The 20141-nt window shown below is 47.0% G+C and overlaps 1 protein-coding gene across 1 annotated transcript; it reads left to right on the forward strand.

The window, feature by feature from the left end:
- The first annotated feature begins 6740 nt into the window (after positions 1-6740).
- On the forward strand, positions 6741-9368 carry LOC128783478 (tubulin beta-2 chain). Its single transcript, XM_053934221.1, has 4 exons — positions 6741-6872; positions 7378-7486; positions 7751-7861; positions 8076-9368. The coding sequence occupies exons 1-4, from the start codon at positions 6816-6818 to the stop codon at positions 9134-9136; spliced, it is 1338 nt and encodes a 445-aa protein (XP_053790196.1). The 5' UTR covers positions 6741-6815; the 3' UTR covers positions 9137-9368.
- Positions 9369-20141: the final 10773 nt, after the last annotated feature.

Here is a 20141-nt window from a genome sequence, read left to right on the forward strand (position 1 = left end):
CAGTGGTCCTCCGTCACCGCACCCCAATTTTACCGCCTTTTCCTCATCACTGCAGCTCCAGCTCAGGGATTCCTTAAAGCACAAGGGGAAGGAAGGGATGGAAATGGTGCTTTCAGCTGTGCTCTTGGTTCTGTCTTGGTGAGGATGCTTCCAGCTTCAATAAACCAGACGATCAAAGCCTTTGTGTAAATCCTGCCGTCAGAAGAACGGTTGTACTGCTGCACTGACAGCACAGCACAGCTCCCCCAAACCCTGCTTTTCTCGGCTGCGAGCTCCTGACACCCAGATCAGCTCCCTCCAGCCCAACACGGGACAGCAACTGGTGCCGGGGAGAGAGAAATCTCTCAGTCATTTTTCTTTGCCAGTAAGACAGATATTTAATACACGTATGTGTGATCTGGGACCGGTTTTTTCAGCCTTCAAAATCATATTTCTTTTCTTTCCACTCTTCTGAAAATGCTTACCAAAGGCACCTGAGAGGCCAACGCAGCTGCTTGATAAGGTCTTTACGATTAATTTGCACGATCATGCCTTTAGCAAAGGGAAAAAGAAAGTGTTAACGAGTTGACAAGCACACTCGTACAGCAAGCAGCTCTGCCAGCCGCAATGTAACTGCAGGGAGGAGAGAGCAGGGTGGTGGCAGAAGACCTTGAAAAAAATTTCTTTGTTCAAAGCGGTTACAAAGGCTCCTGCTTCCCTAACATACCAAATCCGAGCTGCTCGAGGGAGGCAACAGATTCAGTAGAAATTAGACTTAGTACTGATGCAGGGCAGCGTGGTGCTATCGGGGTTTCAAGGATGAGTCGTTGGGGTGGAAAGAATTTTTTTTTTTCTAACCAAGGAGAATCGAAACAAAAAAGGAGTATTTGCTGGGCATGTGGCTCCTGTAGCGCTGCGGTTCCAGATTCTAACCTGACGGCCCAAATGAGGGTCTTGCCAGCCTTTGTACCCTCTGACACTACCATTTGCAACAAGATCCTCAAACTGTGCAAATTTGTCCCATTTTACTTCAGCCCGAACATACACACACACACACACACACACACACCCCAAAAAAATCCTGCTTATGAAAGAAAGGAACAAGACCAGATTTCAAGAATAACTCAGACAAGCAAGTGAATATTTTCTTTCATGCCTTGCTCTTTTGCATTTACTGAATTTGTTCCACATGAATGTAGAAACAGCTGCATCAGCAACAGCACTGAGGCTGGAACCTTATTAATATTTATGCCTGGCAAGCAGAGCACACAGGAATCAAAATGCTTTCCCATCATTGGTTCAGGGAGCCCAGCGTCCATTCAACATCTTGCCACGTTTGGGGTCAGGCAAGCGGATTTATTAGAGAGCAGATCGATTTTTCATCAACACTCTCACCCGGTAGTAGGCAAACTGCCCTTTGCCTCTCCTTACCTGCTCTTTGCTTCTCGTCATCTAGTAATTTCCTAATTAGAGAAACCATTTTTCATCTCTCTTTTGCACTTCTGTAGTTTATATTCCCACGTATTATATATTCTTGAAGACTTTATAGATGCTTGATTCATTATTATTAATATTATCATTTGCTTATATGGGGGCATGCCCATCAGCCTTAGTGTGAACGAGATGAACCAGGAAATAACACTGACACAGATCCATTATGTGCTATGGGAAACCGAGTGCACAATATGTGTCACTATGCACGTGAAAGGTGTCATGTGGTCCTGGATGTCCTTTAGAGCCTCCTTTGGGGCTTCTTACTGCTGTAATTTTTGCTGACAAAGTGCTGCAGTGAGAGTCCTTAAGCTGAAGCTGGGGGGTTTCCTTTCTGAGAGTACTGAGTGGTTGCCTTGCTCCAGCTCTTGTTTTATGGAAATAACCCTTACATTCTGTAATAAAGAGGAACTGGCGAGCACACAGGTGCTCTCAGAAAAAATTAAACAGTCACAGAGTTTTAACTATTCACTAGGAACAATAACTTGTAGCAGCAGTAAAAGAGAAAACAATTATCTTGCGATGTGGCTGAAGCCCATTGTGGGGACGATGCACCAGAAGTTCTTGGCCTCAGCAGGGATGAGGCCAGGGATGGCCCAGGATGGGCAGCACTGGCAGGGGCTACGGGGCAGCTGCCCTGGCCCTGGGCCCTGCTGGCAAGTGTGGCAGCACTGTAGGGGTGACCCTGCTCCTCTGGGGGGCTGCCTAGGAGGACATGGGGGCTGTGAATACAGCAGGAACATGGCCCAGACCTCACCCACTGGGGCTTGTTGGGTGACCAGAGCTCACCCAGCAGACAGGATGGCATGGGGCCACTGCTGAGAGTGTAACCACCCTTCTCTGTCCAGTCCTGGATCACCCTGTGATCGCCTGTCTCATCGGGCACACATTGGCATTAACCCGGGCTACTGTGACCTGAAGACAGCTTGGCCTTGATGAGCTGTGGGGTTTAAGCATTGCACTGATGGGCAGAGACAGACTCTGGTGTGCTGGCCGGGCAGCTGCAGGCAGAGGGAGGAGGACCAGACTTTGCTGCTCCCGTGAGCACACCCTCAGTGTTGATGCATTGCAGTTTTCTGCTGCCTCTCTGCTTTCTTCCTTTAGGGCCTCACAGCTTTCCATGCTGGTGTTGATTCTACCCTGTTCTTCAGCCACTGATGATCATGTTCCTATAATCTTCTCTCTGCCTGCATTTGTACCTTTTCTTGTTAGGAAGGGGACTCTTCTGCTGGCTTTCCCACAGTTTAGGAATTTTCTCAAGAATTTGGGTCTGGGTGATGTAGTTGGGCTATGTTATAGCCAGGGGTTTTGTTGGGAGCAAGGGTAATGAGGGTCACAGCACACAGCTGTGGCTACTACCAGCCTCGTCCTGTCCCAGCAGCTGGCACAGGTGGCTCCAGCCACTGACGCAGACTGCAAGCAATCTGTACACAAAACCATGAAGACACATAGAAACGAGATACCCAACAAAATTTTGTTTTCAAAATGTTCCTTCTCCACCTGCACCACTCTGAGTTCCTCTCAAATGTACCCAAGGTCTTCCCAGCCCGCCCGTCACTGACTCTCTGCTGAGTTACAATGATTCACACTGAGGAGCAAAATATTGGCTTGCCCTAAATGACCTAATGAGCCACCTTAGATGTCCAGCTTGGTCTATGGTCTAAGACCCCAACTCATGAGAGTCCAAACTTCTAATTTTTGTATAATACAGCATCCTTTCCCTCAATATACAGAAGGTCTAGGTGCCTCTCTTGGGGGTTTGGGCATAACTTCAAGGTCTGTAAGGAATTTCCATCCTTCTGAGATGAGCCACAGACAAGGAGTGGGATCTCCATGAAATGTGATGCTGAACCATGGGACAGGTCCAAGTTTTTTTTTAGAACAAACGTTCTAATGACCCACAAACTATGCTACAGCACATTCCACAAAAGCACATATTTTCTATTATAAATTAAAATGACTACGTCTTTCCCTTGGGCTTTTGTTAGCTGGCTTTTGCAACCTTCTGCATCCAGCAAGGAAACCAGGACTTTCTCTCATCAGTGCTCACTTCAATAGCGTAAGACAGAGGCTCTGACTGTGATCACACCCAACCTTGTAGTGGGAGAATGGGAACTGCAAAAGAGAGTGAGGAGATAAAACTAGATAAAACTGAGCTGATCCTCTGAGTTTCGTTAAACAAACTCTTGACTGTGATTGTGTTCTTCTTCTAATATCCTTCTCTGTTCTTCTAACGCCCTTCTCTCTAATATCGAGAACGACTGTGAACAACCTTGCAAGCTGGCATTTCACCCGCCCTGCCGCCGTTTCCGCAGTCCCCTACCCACAGTGCCTTTACACCCTGGGAAATGAGCCTGGCGAGTAAAAATGTTGCAGCTCTTTTTTTTTTTTTTTTTTTTTTTGGTTTTGTTTTTTGTGCAGCTCGTTTCTGCCAGGCGGGGGGGCGGTTGCCGGGGAGATGGGGATGGAGGAGCCCAGCCAGGGCCGGCCCCGAGGCTGGGGCAGGGGCTGCGCTGACAGACACAGCAGTGTGAGGCAGATCCAGAGAGGGGGGAGAGAGGCACGGGCAGCCAACAGCTGAACACTTCATTTTTCTGCAAGTAATTCACAACAAGCTGTGCTGAACCTTTGAGGAGCCTTCCGTCCCAAACACTCACCTTAGAATTAAAATGGACTTTGAAGTCTCCTGAAGTGATTTGAACGTCTGCCATTCACCTCTAAGGAGTCTGGGCTAGGCGCTACAGAAAAGCTATACCTGGGTTTCCTCTCTCATCCCTCTGAAAAGCAGCTATTTATTTTAAAAATAAACATTTCACCTATTTTATTTTTCTTACAGTCTCAACAAGTTCTATATAGTAGATATACTTGAATCTCCCCTGCTTCAAAGAGGTGTATTAGTTTATTTTAAGGCAAAGCTGTTGGGGTGGGTTTCTTTCCTCCACTGTTAATAATCTGTTTTCCCTGAATTGGATTTTAAAATGGCTTCCTTTGAAGCCTCAAGCTGTTAGGAATGAGCTTAGCGTAGGTATGGAGGATGTGTAAAATCAGCTACTCTCCTTCGCACCGAAATGTCAGTTATCTCCTCGTAAAAAACTAATATGCAGTGTACAACATGCAGGATACTTGGAAATAACAGTAGCAAACAGTCACAGTACCTGTATTTTGCACCAGCTCTGCTGTCACCGAGTTTTGCTGTGACAGGGTTTTCAGGAGTACACCCGCCGCAGCCATGGGAAAGACTGGCATTACTTTGAAGCATTACCTGAAGCGGTCAGTGGTCCCCTGGAGCTGCTAATCTGCAAGCTATTCTTGGACAAATAACTATAGATGAGGATGTTGATTATGCAGTTAGCATGCCACAAAAAAAAATGTTCGCTTGGAATTACAGCTACACATTGTTTGTGAAGCGTAGTCAACCAAACAATTAAATTGTTCCTGGCTTAGGCCAATAAAAACAGATTTCACAGGGACTGCAAATGATAGGATTAATTTTTCTCAAAATCACTACTGAAGAGACAAACGTGAGGCTGTATTTTCTAGCACGCCTTTTGGAGATGGGATGCCTTCTCACCGTAAGGCAAACAAAAGAAAGGTGTGGATGCGTTGGTATATCAATCAGAGGAAACCAGGTTGTGCTGAGGATTGCCTTGGAAAAAGGTAAAATCAGATCTGGAGGCATCGGCAAGATTGTCGATCTGCATAAACCAGGTTACAGAGATTAGGGACATCGGCACGTGTACAGAACAAAGGAGGGAGAAAGAAGAAGAAATATATTGAAGAAATAATTGGTTGAAAATGGTGATATGCTTTAATCTGCACCTCTAGAGTAGCTGAAGTGTAGAATAGATGAAGTAGCCTTCATCTAGCTGGTCACTAAAATGGGGTAGCCGAGTCCCGCCTGGCGCTGGCTACGGGGAGCCTGCCTGGGCTGTCGGTGGCTCGGAGCAGCCTCCCGAGGGAACCGCACCCTCCCTCCGCTGCACACGCACACCGAGACCGTGGTAAGAATCAGGCGATGCCGACGAGGAGCCGCCACGCCGGGCTGACCGCCCCGAAGGGCACCGGGCACGGCGGGAACCGTGCCGCCCTGCCCGTGCTCTTCCTCCTCGCGACCTCCTCCTCCTCCTCCCGCGGCGTGGGCAAGTGCCGTGCCCTGCCCGCTGCCGCGGCCCCCGCCATCCCTGTAATGCCCGCGGTGACATACGGGGCTGCTGGAAGATAAAGTGAGGGACCAAAAATCATTTCTGGAGACCACATGTTCAACCGTCTCCTGCTCCCCGCCCCCCGCCCTTCCTTTCTTCATCCCTCAGCATCTGTAAATCCGCAACGAAGCGGCGAAGAGCAAGACCCGTTTGCTGCAGAGCTGAGGGAACCACCCCCCTCAAGCCCCCGGCCCTGTGCAGCAGCACCCGCGCTATTGTCTGCTTGCGGCTCACTGGTGGCTGCGGCCGGACGGGTGACAGCGCAGAGCAGGGCACTTGGCTGGAGAGCGGCTCCTGGCTCAGCTTCGGATCTAATCCGACCTTTTTAGGCATAGAAAGAGAAGCCGAGCTCGGCACCGAGGAGAGGCAGGCAGGGACCGCCCGAGGGCAGGCAGGGCTGGCGGACAGCATCACCGCAGCCCGTGCTGGAGGGAAGCCCACCCGCGTCGTGCCAGGAGTGGATAAACCGGGTCAGGGCGCGGGGCTCCTGACCGCCGGTGCGGGCTTGTGCGGACAAACGGGCGGCAACTACGGGCGTCTGGTGATGCCGGCGGGCACACGGTGCCTCCACGGGGAGGGAGTGTCCCGCCGGCACCGTGTGAACGAGACACTGGCGGGGGTCGGAGGCAGCCGCGGGGTTCCCCCTCCCACCCCCGCGACGGCAACGCCCGCTGCTGCGGCAGGGAAGGCTGTGCTTCACGGGGAACAAAAGGCTGCGGCGGCGGCGGACGCGGGAGGGCGAAGAGCGGGACGGCGGCCGCAGGAAGGTTCCGCGGTTCACACGTGGGCGGCTCGGCCCGGCTCGGCCACCCCATGTGGCGCTCGGCGCCTTTGTCCCCGCAGTCAGCGCCGAACCGGGGCGGCGGCGGCGCGCCCCGACCGCTCCCGCCGGCCACGCCCCGGCCACGCCCTTTCCGCACCAGGCCACGCCCCCCACGCGACACAATGCCCGGGCCCGCCCCACCCCCGCGCGCTCATTGACTGCGCGCTGCTCCCGCATGACGTCACCGGCGGGGCGGGGCGCGGCGCCCGATTTAAGGGGCGGCGAGGGGCGCGGCCGCCGCAGCGGCGAGTGCGGGAGCGGGCGGAGCAGGCGGTGAAGGCGGCAGGAGCAGCGGGGCGGCACCTTCGGACACCGGCACCATGCGTGAGATCGTGCACATCCAAGCCGGGCAGTGCGGCAACCAGATTGGCGCCAAGGTACGGACTGGCGATCCGCTCGTCCGCCCGGGACTCCGCGCGTTTGGGCGGTGCCCTCTCAGCCGGGCTCCGCGTGTGCCGGGGATAGCGCTGCCGGGAGGGATAATTCCCGGCTTCCCGCGGCGGAGCACCATCGGGCTCGCCCGTCCCTGGGAGGGTCCGCGCGGGACGGGTCCCGGCTGTTCCACCTTAGGGGGAAGCGGGGTGGGGCTTCCGCGCCGTGGGTGCGGCATGCCTTGGGGAAGAAGAGTAGGGCGGGGGTATCAGCTGCTGTCCATCAGCCCCTCGCGGGCTGCAGGGGTCCCAGGCGGGCGGGGGAAGGGGCGCCGGGCAGTGCCACGCCCCTCCCGTCGGTGGGGGGGAATGTGCAGGGCGCGGTAGCGGCTCGGTTCTGGCCGGGGGGCCGCACCCACGCGCGGCGAATCCCCGCACGCCACGTGGCGAGGATTTGACCGGGGGGCGAGAGAGGGGCGTGGCGGCACTGACCACCCTTCTGTCCCTTTAGTTCTGGGAGGTCATCAGCGATGAGCATGGCATCGACCCCACGGGCAGCTACCACGGGGACAGCGACCTGCAGCTAGAGAGGATCAACGTCTACTACAATGAAGCCACCGGTAACGCCTCTCTGTAATGAGCTTCCCGGGGGAGGGGGAAAAGGGTGTGTAGGCAGGGGTCCCCCAGCCCTCCCCGCAGTGGGAGACGCCCCAGCACAGCTTAAATGGCTGCTTTGTTTTCCTATTTACGGATCTTTCCAAATTCCCACACCCTCCATGTCCTCAACAGCAAATCGAGGGGAAGCGGATGGGAGCACAGCAGGGCTCCTGTGACACTGGCTGCCGACTGCAGGGCTGTAATGCTGCTGCTGGTTCCTCCCACAGGTAACAAGTATGTCCCCCGTGCCATCCTCGTGGACCTGGAACCCGGCACCATGGACTCCGTGCGCTCCGGCCCCTTTGGACAGATCTTCCGTCCTGACAACTTTGTCTTTGGTGAGTGACTGTGGCATGGAGGAGTTCCCAGAGCAGAAACTCTACACAGAGAAAAGGCTTGGTGTGGGCACGCAAGTGACCCTGGGGAACTTCAATCCCCATAGCAGAGTGGGGATGGAAGAGAGGGGAGGGGCCATGGGGAAGGGGCAGTGGCATCATCTGTGTTTGTCCCTGGGGCGCTGATGTGGCACCTGGCTTGTGGTCTGCCCTGCAGGTCAGAGCGGGGCTGGCAACAACTGGGCCAAGGGGCACTACACGGAAGGCGCTGAGCTGGTGGACTCTGTGCTGGACGTGGTGAGGAAGGAGTCGGAGAGCTGCGACTGCCTCCAGGGCTTCCAGCTGACCCACTCGCTGGGCGGAGGCACGGGCTCCGGCATGGGCACCCTCCTGATCAGCAAGATCCGGGAGGAGTACCCCGACCGCATCATGAACACCTTCAGCGTGATGCCCTCGCCCAAGGTGTCGGACACGGTGGTGGAGCCCTACAATGCCACCCTCTCTGTGCACCAGCTGGTGGAGAACACGGACGAGACCTACTGCATTGACAACGAGGCCCTGTATGACATTTGCTTCCGCACCCTGAAGCTGACCACTCCCACCTACGGGGACCTCAACCACCTGGTGTCGGCCACCATGAGCGGCGTGACCACCTGCCTTCGCTTCCCCGGCCAGCTGAACGCCGACCTGCGCAAGCTGGCGGTCAACATGGTGCCTTTCCCGCGGCTGCACTTCTTCATGCCGGGCTTTGCCCCGCTGACCAGCCGCGGCAGCCAGCAGTACCGCGCCCTGACGGTGCCCGAGCTGACGCAGCAGATGTTCGACTCCAAGAACATGATGGCCGCCTGCGACCCCCGCCACGGCCGCTACCTGACGGTGGCCGCCATCTTCCGGGGACGCATGTCCATGAAGGAGGTGGACGAGCAGATGCTCAACGTGCAGAACAAGAACAGCAGCTACTTTGTGGAGTGGATCCCCAACAACGTGAAGACGGCCGTCTGCGACATCCCCCCGCGCGGCCTCAAGATGTCGGCCACCTTCATCGGCAACAGCACGGCCATCCAGGAGCTCTTCAAGAGGATCTCGGAGCAGTTCACGGCCATGTTCCGGCGCAAGGCCTTCTTGCACTGGTACACCGGCGAGGGCATGGATGAAATGGAGTTCACGGAGGCCGAGAGCAACATGAACGACCTGGTCTCTGAATACCAGCAATACCAGGATGCCACTGCTGATGAGCAGGGTGAGTTTGAAGAGGAAGGAGAAGAGGATGAGGCATAAAGTTGATATGGGTAGGAGTTAAGTATAGTCTGAGCAGGCAAGTATTCATTGAGAGAAGGAATCTGTGCAGTTGTGCTGAAGCATGCATTTTTTAATTTGGTGCTCTCCACTGTTGCTTCTGTCAGCAGTTTTGTATCCTTGACTGTCCAATGTAACAGTAGTTGCAAAATACTTCAGAGTCTTCTGTTGAAATGGTTAACTTCTCAAACATAAAGTCTTTTTGTGTCCTAAACTGTCTCCTCTACTTTATTTCTTTCTAGGTTAAGCAAGTAATTTTTGTGTAGTTTTCTGTAGCTTCACTTCTCAGTTTATTCCTGAACCTCAGTGAAAGGTTAAACTCAATAAAACAAGAATTCTCAGGCTGTGAATTTAGCAGCACGTGAAAACTCACGTAGTAGCTCAGCTAAGGGTGCCAGGTAGTTTGCAGAAACTCCTGTGTTTAACAGCTTAGCTAACTGTTGAGGCAAAAGCTGCTTTATCTGATAAAAACAAGTCACTGCACTTGAATTGTGCAATTCGTCTTTATGGACATACATAGTAGAGAGGTCAGAGAGAAGGTATTGAATTCCACATTACTGACTGTCAAAACTGATTTGACAGGATAGCTGCAGGCTTCCCCACTGCCATCCAGCAGCTTATTTAACTTGTTCCACAGACTGTAGTACAGGCATATGGGTGGCTGACTGTGATTTGACTCGGTGCTGAGCTCGCTTCTCTTCCCCTCAACTCTCCTCTCTAAATACAAACATTCCATGCAGAGAAGCATAGGTTTGTACTAGCAGGCAACTTGAGAGCTCAAGTGAAAACGCAAGCTTTTTCTCTTCAAGAATAAAATTTCTGTTTCCCAAAAATAGCCACTAACCTGCCCTTAATTGTAAAGGGATTGATTCTACAGGGCGATCAATTCCCTTTAGGAGATAGGGGGTGATGGGCAGATTTCTAGGCTCAAACGCGTGTCCAGAGCATACCATACCATCTTAGTCACCTGTAGATCCTCTGACAACAGCTGTCTCCAAGTTACATGTTTACAGGGCAATTGTTTGCTCCTGGTCCCTGCAGCAGGACATGAACCTCTACCCAGGCAGGGGAGAGCAGTGCAGCTGCACCCTGCTGCACATCTTTGCAAAGGTAAGTGTCATTTCTTTGCAATGAGGGAGGGGAGGATTGGTGTTCCTATTTCTTATGGGATGTAAGAACCCTGAATGAATCTACATTGTTAACAGTAGTTAGCAAAGTTTCATAGATCCTAATCCTCCTACAGAGCAAGAGTGAAATCCCTCCTGGAGTTTAGTAGTTACCCCATATGTAAGCTTAGTCTTTACTTCATCCAAATACCACTTAGGAGAGTGGTCCTGCACTAAAAAACAGTGTTGCTATGAGAACTGCTACCAATGCTACAATTACTGCAGTCCTTACTGCTCTGAAAGAGCTGGTATTCACATGTGTGCAGCCTCTATTGTGAGCCTTTGCTGAAATGCTTGCAAGGCATTACTGGAAAAAAGAATTAAAAGGGAGCTGCTGTGCATAACTAATATCTTGCCTGTTTGAGTCCTCTGCCTGTGGACTCTGCTCTGAATGTATGCTGTTCTTTGCTGATGGGCCTGGCTGCACTGGTGTGTGTGGGACAACAGGCACTTCCTAAAGCTTTTCTCTCATTTGTAGGTTTGGTTTCTGGTGTACAGAGGAGTGAGAAGCTCTTAAACTACCTGGACTGACAGTAAACAAATACAGCTGTGTATATCCACAACAGTACTTGTATTTCTTAACACTTGAGCCGTTCAAGGATTAAACATTAGACAAATTGAGGTTGTTTTAGTAACTGAGTTAATACATGCTGCCTCAAGCCCTTTGGGGAAATAACACTGTATCTGGTTGCCACAGTAACCTTGCCTTGAAATTACCTAGCTGGGTTGCACTTGAAACTGTTGATCATATAGCTTTGAGTCAGCAAACGAATCTAAACAGTTTCACTAAAAGTGAAGACCTTGGTCTTTGATAGTAGAGCTCTTCCTTTCAGCTGTGACACTGTAGCAGTTTTCACTAGTATTCAACATGTCTAGCGTCTAATTCTTAGTGTAATTACACTCTGTCTCTAGCTAATCCTTAAATATAGCTACCCAAGTGACACATTTCACTACAGCTCCCTTCCTAGAAAGTAGGACACCATCCTACATGGCTTGCCATTGTTTGTAGTCTGGTTTTTTTTGGTTTTTTTTTTGTTCTAGCAGAAGAAAACCCAGAAATAGAAATACTCTAGAAAGAAACATGTCCTTTCATAAATTCTACATGTCTTATTTGCCAGTCATAAACATTAAAAATTAAAAATCAAACCATGATTTCAGTAGGAGTTGAGAAATATAGAAAAAGGGGATACTGAAAGATTTGAAGAGAAGTTTCAAAGCTTGGTAGGAACAGTAAGTCAAACATCAGGGAGGTTGACTGTCATTCTGGGCCTGGGACTGCAGTACCTATTTTTGTTTGTCTTTGATCTTTAGCTGTATTTATTACCTAGGAGCTCTTTCATTATAAAAACTGGAGCTGACTGCTATATGCCAAACAACAAAGACGCATCTTCACCGGTCTTTATGGTTGCAATTTTTCTGTTTCACAAAGAAAGCAGAACCACTGGAAGGATTTCAGATTAGGTTATCTGACTGCCTTAACCTGTCCTGGCTGTAGATTTATATTTGTCCATATAATGAACAATACCTTTAGGGTTAAAGGTCTTGCATGAGGCATCCTGATTGGAAGAAATGCAGATAGATAATACAAATTTAGTGGTCTGCAGATTAAGCCACTTATAATGACTGGTTTGTGTTGGGATGTAAGTTAATAGTATAGAGCAATCTATTCTCATTTCAGTAGATCAGTTGTGGCCTGAAGGGAAGCATTCTCTTCTGCTGACAATTGGAGCTGGTTGTGTAGGGGAAGAGAACAATCTCTCTTTTTTTTTTTTAATTCCCTTTTGTTAAATGTGTGGAATTTTTAAGCATGTTAGTAGAGTGTCTTGACCAAGGAAACCAATCAGTGTTTGACTGCTGTTAAGTGCAAGAGGTTAAAGATAAACAAGGTTGTAAAAACAAGGAGGCAGCTGCATGCAGGTTTAATTTACATAGAAATGGCAGGAGTCATGGTAGCACTGGGATGCCCTCTCTCCTAATTTCTCGAACTTCAGTCTAAACCATTGTAGCAACAGTGTGGTGGAAATATAATCCAGTATGTGGTTTGATATTTCAAAACTTGCAATGGGATTGTAAACTTACATCTGTTTTCCAACAGATGTTTTCCAGTCTTTCAAGTGGGAGCAATAATGATTCTCATCTTCCCAAGATACATCAAGTGCCTATATAAATCAAAAATTGGGTTGCATTAAGTATAAAATGGTCCTGGTGACATGATAGTCTAAGAATCAAACCAGAGGCCCATTCTGTTGACAGGTGTATCCTTCCACAAGGTATGAGGTAATGAACAGAATAACCCAAAGTAGCAATAGGATTTAAAGCCTGAAGGAAGAAGATAATCCAGATGTTTGGTTTTTCTCTCCAGTGAATTCCCTGCAAAAACGGGGCAAACCTCTCATCTGTGCAGGCTAATCTGCTCATGGATGACAATATCATGTGCTACATAGCTCAAAAGTGTGTGGTGCTAGTAGGTTTTTCTAGATATGCAAGCTCTATGTGCTTAAAGAAAGTGTGATGGACTGACAGAGTCCTTATGGGATGGTGCTGCCATGCACTACTGCAAAGCACAGCTCTGGTCCTGGAGCAACTCTGGCAAAGTGGTGCTAGAGGGACAAGTTTCCTTCCCTCACTTGAAAAAGCTGGGGCCTCTTACAATACTCCCTGCATTAGAAAGCATTCTCCTCTTGTTTCCTTTGTCCTTTGCCCTCCCTGTAATCCCCATAGACAAGTTATGTGTAAGATCAGGATGAAACCCAGTAATGGCTTTCAGTAGGGCAAGTTACATAGTTGTTCCACTGAAATCACTTTCCAAATGCCCCCCTCTCTCCCACTCAAAAGAACCCAAATCCAACCCCCCACATCTCATTGTTTTATTACTACTTTTATAAGAAGGGTTGTTAATCTATATTAGATTCTGCCTCACAGTGGGAGGTGCTTTAACTACTGTTTTCTGTTTAATGAAGCCTAATATTTTTTCTTTGCAATTGTAGCTATAAGGAAGTAAAATCTTCTCTGGAGAAATCATGTGGCTATCCCCTATTATTTGATACACAACTTTTCTCCCAAAGGATGTTATTCTACTTTTCCTCTTCACATTAAAGCATAATGAACAAATATATTTCAGAAATGGCAGCCTGCACAGGAGTAATAGGTAACATTATTCCTCCAAGCCTGTTCATTGTAAGGAAGGCACTGATTTTTGTTTACAAATAATCCCCTTCTCAATTGTCCCATTTGTTTTTTCAGCTGCTTCTACATTTCTACAGAACAAAGCTTGTGGCACCTTTGATGCTTTATATGTGTCTGGGCTAATCTGAGTAAAGGTTTTTTTTCTCCCCCTTTCTTCAGCTAAAACTAAATCTCTACAGAGAAGGAGCTGATTTTGTATGTGACTTAAAAAGAAAAAAAAAATTGAGAATTTTTCACCTTCCAATAAAATCCATTCATACTAAGCACCTGCCTTTTGATACTTCAGCGATCACCTGTCCTGGTCTGTTTGTTATTTATTAAAATGGGAAAGAGCAGACAATTTGTTCTCAGATACTCCCACTTAAATGGGTCTTATCTTTAGCTTGCCTACAAGAAAGCTCAAAATTGAAGCATTTTGTCACAGGAAAATGCCTCAGGACATAGATTTTGGAAAAAGACATTTCTTGGCCCCAAGTCTCCTGGACAGTTGTCCAGCTGGAGCCCTCTGAGCAATGGAAACCAAGGCAGAGGGAGGGTGTGAGGTTCACTGTGAAAGCCTGCCCATCCCCAGACATCCTGCCAGCAAAGGACACAGTACAGGTGACAACTCCTCTCCCTGAGAAGTTTAACAAGGAGTGAACTGTTTCCCTGCTCCTAGCTTCACTCCTATTTTAAGAATTTTATTTGTGAATCTGCCAGAAAGAAAAATTGTGTCTCTTTGAAGTGTGTGTATAAGAAGGCTATCTATTTACAATATCGAGGTAAAAAAATAAATAATTTAAGAATAGGTCATTCCTTCCTCCCCACTCAAAGTAATTTTTCCCTTATGGGCAGAATTCCACTTGTAAGGGAAGAAATCAAGTTAATGCTGTTAAATTCTTGTTTATTAACATTTGAGTCTTCTAGTGTAGAGATTTTCCAACTGGTCTCAATTTATCCATCTGTCATACTTTATAATCAGGTTATTTTTCTCACTAGGCCTCCTTGGAAAGCTTAAGGCATAGGTTTTTTTCTTTTTTTTCTTTTTTTTTTTTTTTTCCATTTCTCACAAGAATGCCTCCTTCATTGCAAAAAAAAAAAAAAAAAAAACCCAAACCAAAAAAAACAGAATGTGGAAAAAACCACACTTGCTCCAGAGTGGCTAAAGTGAAGTGGCTACTCTGGCAGAAGTTGCATTGCTTATTCAGTAAAAGGTTCTGTGTTGTTTTGCAGTGAAAAATGTTTTCACATTTTCCATGAATGTAATAGAAATATATTGCCTGCCTCCATAGTGAATAATTAAACAGGGGTTTCAAGCAGAATTCAAATGGTCTCACAACAAGCTTTACAAACACTTAATGAAATTCATGCACTGACTTCTTACATCATGCTTCTCTGCATGCAGCCTAATGCTGGTCTTATAATTAATAAATTTGTGTGGCTGTTTTTTTGAAACTTCAGCCAAGAAATTTCCACCTCCACCCTAGCAGGCAGGGATTAGAGGTTTTATTGGCATTGAGAAAACGGCTACGTCCATAGGCGGGGCTGATTCAGAATTCTCCAACTGCTGAAAAGGATTCCTATTCCCCTTGCCCCTCTTCAGGTGTTACCTCTGTGTCATTTCCTCTTACCAACTCCAGGGCATGTCTGACCCTTTTACCAGTCTTTTCCTTAACTCCACAGTTAATGACAGAAAACTGAGGGGGTGGAAGAAGGTTTTTCTTCTATTAGGTGCTGTGCCAGAGGGAGAACATGTGCAAAGAAGGAGGAAAATGTGGGCAGCTGGAAGGAGGAGAGAGCAAAACAAGGTATTTGGTTGATTCAGCCACTTACTGCAACATCACCCTAAACTCTCCTGCAGTGAATCTGGACAATTTTAAACAATGTACACTGAATCCCATCACAAACCATGGCATCTCTTAGCAAACCTCACAAGAAGTAGTTCAGAGTTGTCAGTTTGAGTTACAAGTGTCAGTTTGAGTTACAAGTAACTATCAGATTGCAAGAAAGCAAGGAGGCTAAGGAACAAAAGAAACAGTAACTAGAAGATCAAAGTCTCTATCTGTACCCTGTTCTCGATGACATGCAGGAAATGAACTGCCCTGGAAAACATGGTATCAGCATTTCATTTATATTGATGCTGGAATCTTAGTCATCTCTTGACTGGAGGACCCAGTTCATAGGGATATGAGATGTGTTTCATCTACTGAGCAATCTAAAAAAGGTAGATGCAGCCTGGATGGGGGCAGGAGCCATCTGGCTGCTACTCCATCACATCTGGTGTGCCAAAAGGAAATAATGAGGCTGCATTGTTTTGCTTATCTTCTCAGTAAATCACTGCCTGACAATGATCACCACATTTTCCCCTTTTTGGAATCGTTTTGTGACATGTGATCATGTTTATTATGGTGACTTTGAAAGCCACAGAAGCAAGGTTCTGTTTACTGTGTCCTGTACAAGCACATGCACAGAAATGCCTGACTCTCAGAGGTTATAATCTAAATTCACAAGAGGAGCCATATGGTGTGGAAGAAATATTAGATTCACTGAGAAACTGTTCTCCCCTCTAAAGGTGCATGGGGTATTTTAGAATTGACTGTGTCTCAAATTGCTCTGTAATGTGATTTTCTCTCACACGCTTATCCTCTCTCCTCTTTTGTTCTTGATGAAACACATAGACCCTCAGGTATAATAAACACAAGTTCAGAGGGCTCTACAATGAAACTGCTTTTGCTCATTCATAAAAACATGCTCAGCGTTGTTGTATTTAATAGCTTCTGATCCCTGCAGTGAGTTGTAATATTGAAATAAAAATAGATTTCCCTTTTAGGTATTGTATTATTAGCATTAAAATCACTTTCACAATTATTCCATCCTCTTGCTGGCAGAATATTCTTCTATCTTAATGCATATTGCAAATTATTAAGCATCATGTTCCAAAGGTGACTTCATACAGTCCTCATCAACTGGTAATGTCATAGGTTACCAGGTAAAAGGCAAACAATAATGTAACGAACAGAGCCTGCTCATTTGAGTACCAACAGAAGGACTCAAAAAGCCATGTAGTCTCTGATATAAATATTTGAGCAACGCATTATATCACCCATCACAAATAACTGAGAATAAAGCCATGGGCAGACATTTTGTGCATGAGAAGCTTTCCTATCTGAACACTTATGATTCTTTCTCAAACAATGGGAAATCACAGACAGACATGAAAATGTTGCGGGATCCCTGTTGCCTCCCTTGTGCTTCCATCGCCAGGCTCCACCGTTGCCTTGGAAACTGGGTAGGCAGGGCTTGATGCAGGCAGGGAGGAGGCTGTAGCAGAGTTTCAGCTGCCAAGGGGTCCATGAATGTTCCTGGGCACATGCCCTGCCCTTGTATGAACAAGAGAATTTTTGCTTTCATTTGCTATTCTGACAACTTAGAATTTATAGAGCTGTATTAAAAAAACCCAAAACAATAGGGAACTCCCATATTGAAGTATCATTGATGACTAAGATTTGTTAAAGTGTTTGCCATAAGGAAAGGTTCTGAATTGACATTCAAGTAATTGACATTTAGTTCAGTTCACTGTGTGTTCATGGATGTTCAGCATTGCTGAAAATGAAGGAACTTGTATGCGTAAATATGTACTTCCCTCTAGGTACACAGAATAAAACCTGGAGCTACATCCCCACCCTAAAAGAAACAGTGGGAATCTACAAAGAGACCACTACTACAGTATCTAAGAATTAGTTTCCTAATAAAAGAATTCTTAGTGGAATAACTCTAAAGGAGATCACTGTGTGCATGTGGGAAGACAACATTTCAAGGAGTGTCCAGGTGTATTCAAGAGAAGAATCATAATGCTTCAAGCCAGGCCTTTGTGGATTGCCAGGAATATTCTGGCACCCAAGAAGCTCTTCAGTGTCTGTGTGGATCTCTCAGAGATACCAGAGATGCAGTTGTGTTGCAGTTCCAGCAGTAGTTACACGTAACTGCCTGCTGCTGCCCAAAAAGGTGGGTTATGCCTAGAGCAAGTATAAATGTATATGCATAAGTGGTGTGAACAATAACAAAAGCTGCCTGTTGCCAAAATATGTCAAAGGAAAATCCTGACGACAGCTGGGATATAAAGAACACAAACTCCTAAAGAATTTGGTGAAAAGATCTCAGTGCCAGCAGTGACAGTCCTGGATATTTTGTGATTGCAAAAGCCACATGGAATAGCACCACACTTAATTCCCTGTGTTGCAAAGCTTAAGCCAATCTGTGCTCATGACATTTCACAGCAGCTGAGGTTTCTGCACTAGGGAAGAAAATAAGCTACAGTTGATAAGAACGTCAATTCACTGGAGCAAACTGAGAGCTACTTTTGAAAATATAGCCAAAGCACTTTTTCAAGGTCACAGCAGCCGAATTCCAGGCAAAGATATGGTACTTCTTTAGCCACTAGGATTTCCTGCTGTTGATGAGAAAAAAAAAAAAGAGTGAAACTGGTGACATTGTGCATTGATTTATATTGTGTTAAGCATAGCTAACCTGAGTATTATGTAAACTGTTTTGATCATTCTGACTTTATTCTTGATAGTGATCATGATTTTCCACATCAATTATTACCTCACTTTTGCAAAAATCTTCTTGTTTTGAAGGTGTTGTAATTGCAATATAATGTTATACTGTAGTGAGAAACTGAGATGAATAAACTGTCAGTCTGGTGTTGCTGATCACACACAGCCTCCCACTCCTTTCTTTCCCTTTCATACAACCACACAATTGTGGAGGTTGGACAGAACCTCTCGGACCATCTAGTCTAGTCCTTTACTTTGCCTGACAAGGTCAGCTAAAGGTTAATCAGGGTTGTCCCCACCAGGGTTTTGACTGACTCCAAGACTGGACACACCACAATCTGTGCAACCTGCACCAGAGCAAAGTGGTTTTGGTTTTGGATTTTTTTTTTTTTTATGTTCAAATTTCTGTTTTTCAGTCTGTGTCCATCCACTGATAATCATGTGATATCATGTGTTGCTCAGGCATGCCCACTGCCTCTCCTCCTGTCACTGTGTACCTCTGAGAGGAGCCTGGCTCCATCTTTTTTACTGCTTCCCATCAAGCATTTATACACACTGATAAGACTCCCCTGAGCCTTCTCTAGGAAAATTGGTCCCAGCTCTCAGCCACTCCTTGTATGACAGATGCTCCACTTCCTTAACTGCCTTCATGGCCTTTCATTGGACTGACTCCAAAATGGACATCTCTCTCTTATACTGGGGAGCCCAGAATTGGATGTAAAACTCCAGATGCGTCTCACCACAGCTTATCCCATTCCTTGACTTGCTGGTAACAATCTTCCTTAAACAAGGATGTTGCTGGACAACCCATGCTGTTAGGACACACTGCTCACTCATGTTCAACCTGGTGTCCACCAGGATCTCCAGGCAGGTTTTGGTCAAGCTTCTTTCCATCTGGGTGGTCCCCAGCATGTGGCATGTACTGGTTCAGTGGGTTGTTCTTTCCAGGTACAGGACTTTGCACTTCCCTTTGTTAAGCTGCATGAGGTTCCTGTCAGCCTATTTCTCCAGCCTACTGTGGTCACTCTGGATTGGCAGCATAATCCCCTGGTGTGTCAGACCCTCCTCCCAGTTTTGTATCATCAGTAGACTTGCTGAGGGTGCACTCTCTTGCCATTTAACTCATTAATGAAGCAGTTAAATGGTGTTGGCCAAGGATCAGCCACTGGAGTATGGCACCAGTGTCTGGCTTCAACGTGAATTTCATGTTGCTGATGTTAAACCCTTCAGCTTGGCAGTTCAGCCAGTTTTCACTCCATCTCACTGTCCATTTATCTAGGCCAGACCTCATCAACTGGCCTACAGGGATGTTATAGGAGACAGTTCAAAAGCCTTCACAAAATAAACAATGTTAACTATGCTGAGCCTGTTGATACTTCGCAAAGTTTTAGAGCTTGCATCACCATGCTGTCCCCTTGGTGCTTTAATGTTGTGCTTAAGGTGAACTCTCTCCAATTCCATTATGCTGAACACAAGGTACACTCTTTTGCATCCTCTTTACCAGCCTATTCCTTGCTTCATTGTGGGCTGTCATCTCCCTTCCCTGCTGCTAGTATAAAGCAGTCCTCAACAGGGTGGCCAGATGGGTAGCAAAGCTACTTTCACTTCTGAAAAAAAATTAGAGCTGTGAATCAAGTTACAATCAAGTTCAATAGTTTCTGCACAATCAGTTACAGACCCCACTGACATTTATTTCAGATATTCTCTCCTTGGCAGCACTGCAGACACAGGTGTGTATCATGGTTGGTTCAATTATATTCTCCTTGTTGTCCTTGAACTGTCCCTCCTCCCTTGGTCATCCACCATGTACTTTTCTCAGTTTTTTTGTTTTTGTTTTTGTTTTCTATGAGAGATCAAGCAGAGATGCTACTAGCGGGATTCAAAGTTTTCCAAAATGAGGTGTGTGGCAGGTGTCTGGTAACACAGAACATAACTTCACTTTCAAAAAAGAAACATATTCCATTCCTGTGTGTGTTAAACTGCTATCACTGCTGGATAACTCCCAGAAAAAGCCATTCTTTAGCAGCAGCATAAAATTTTATGCCAGCCCTCTGTGTTCCTGAAATTAGAGCTTCTTGTACACACGTTTAGCAGCACTAT

The sequence above is a fragment of the Vidua chalybeata genome, chromosome 1 (genome assembly GCF_026979565.1).
Source record: "Vidua chalybeata isolate OUT-0048 chromosome 1, bVidCha1 merged haplotype, whole genome shotgun sequence".
Taxonomy (NCBI): domain Eukaryota; kingdom Metazoa; phylum Chordata; class Aves; order Passeriformes; family Viduidae; genus Vidua; species Vidua chalybeata.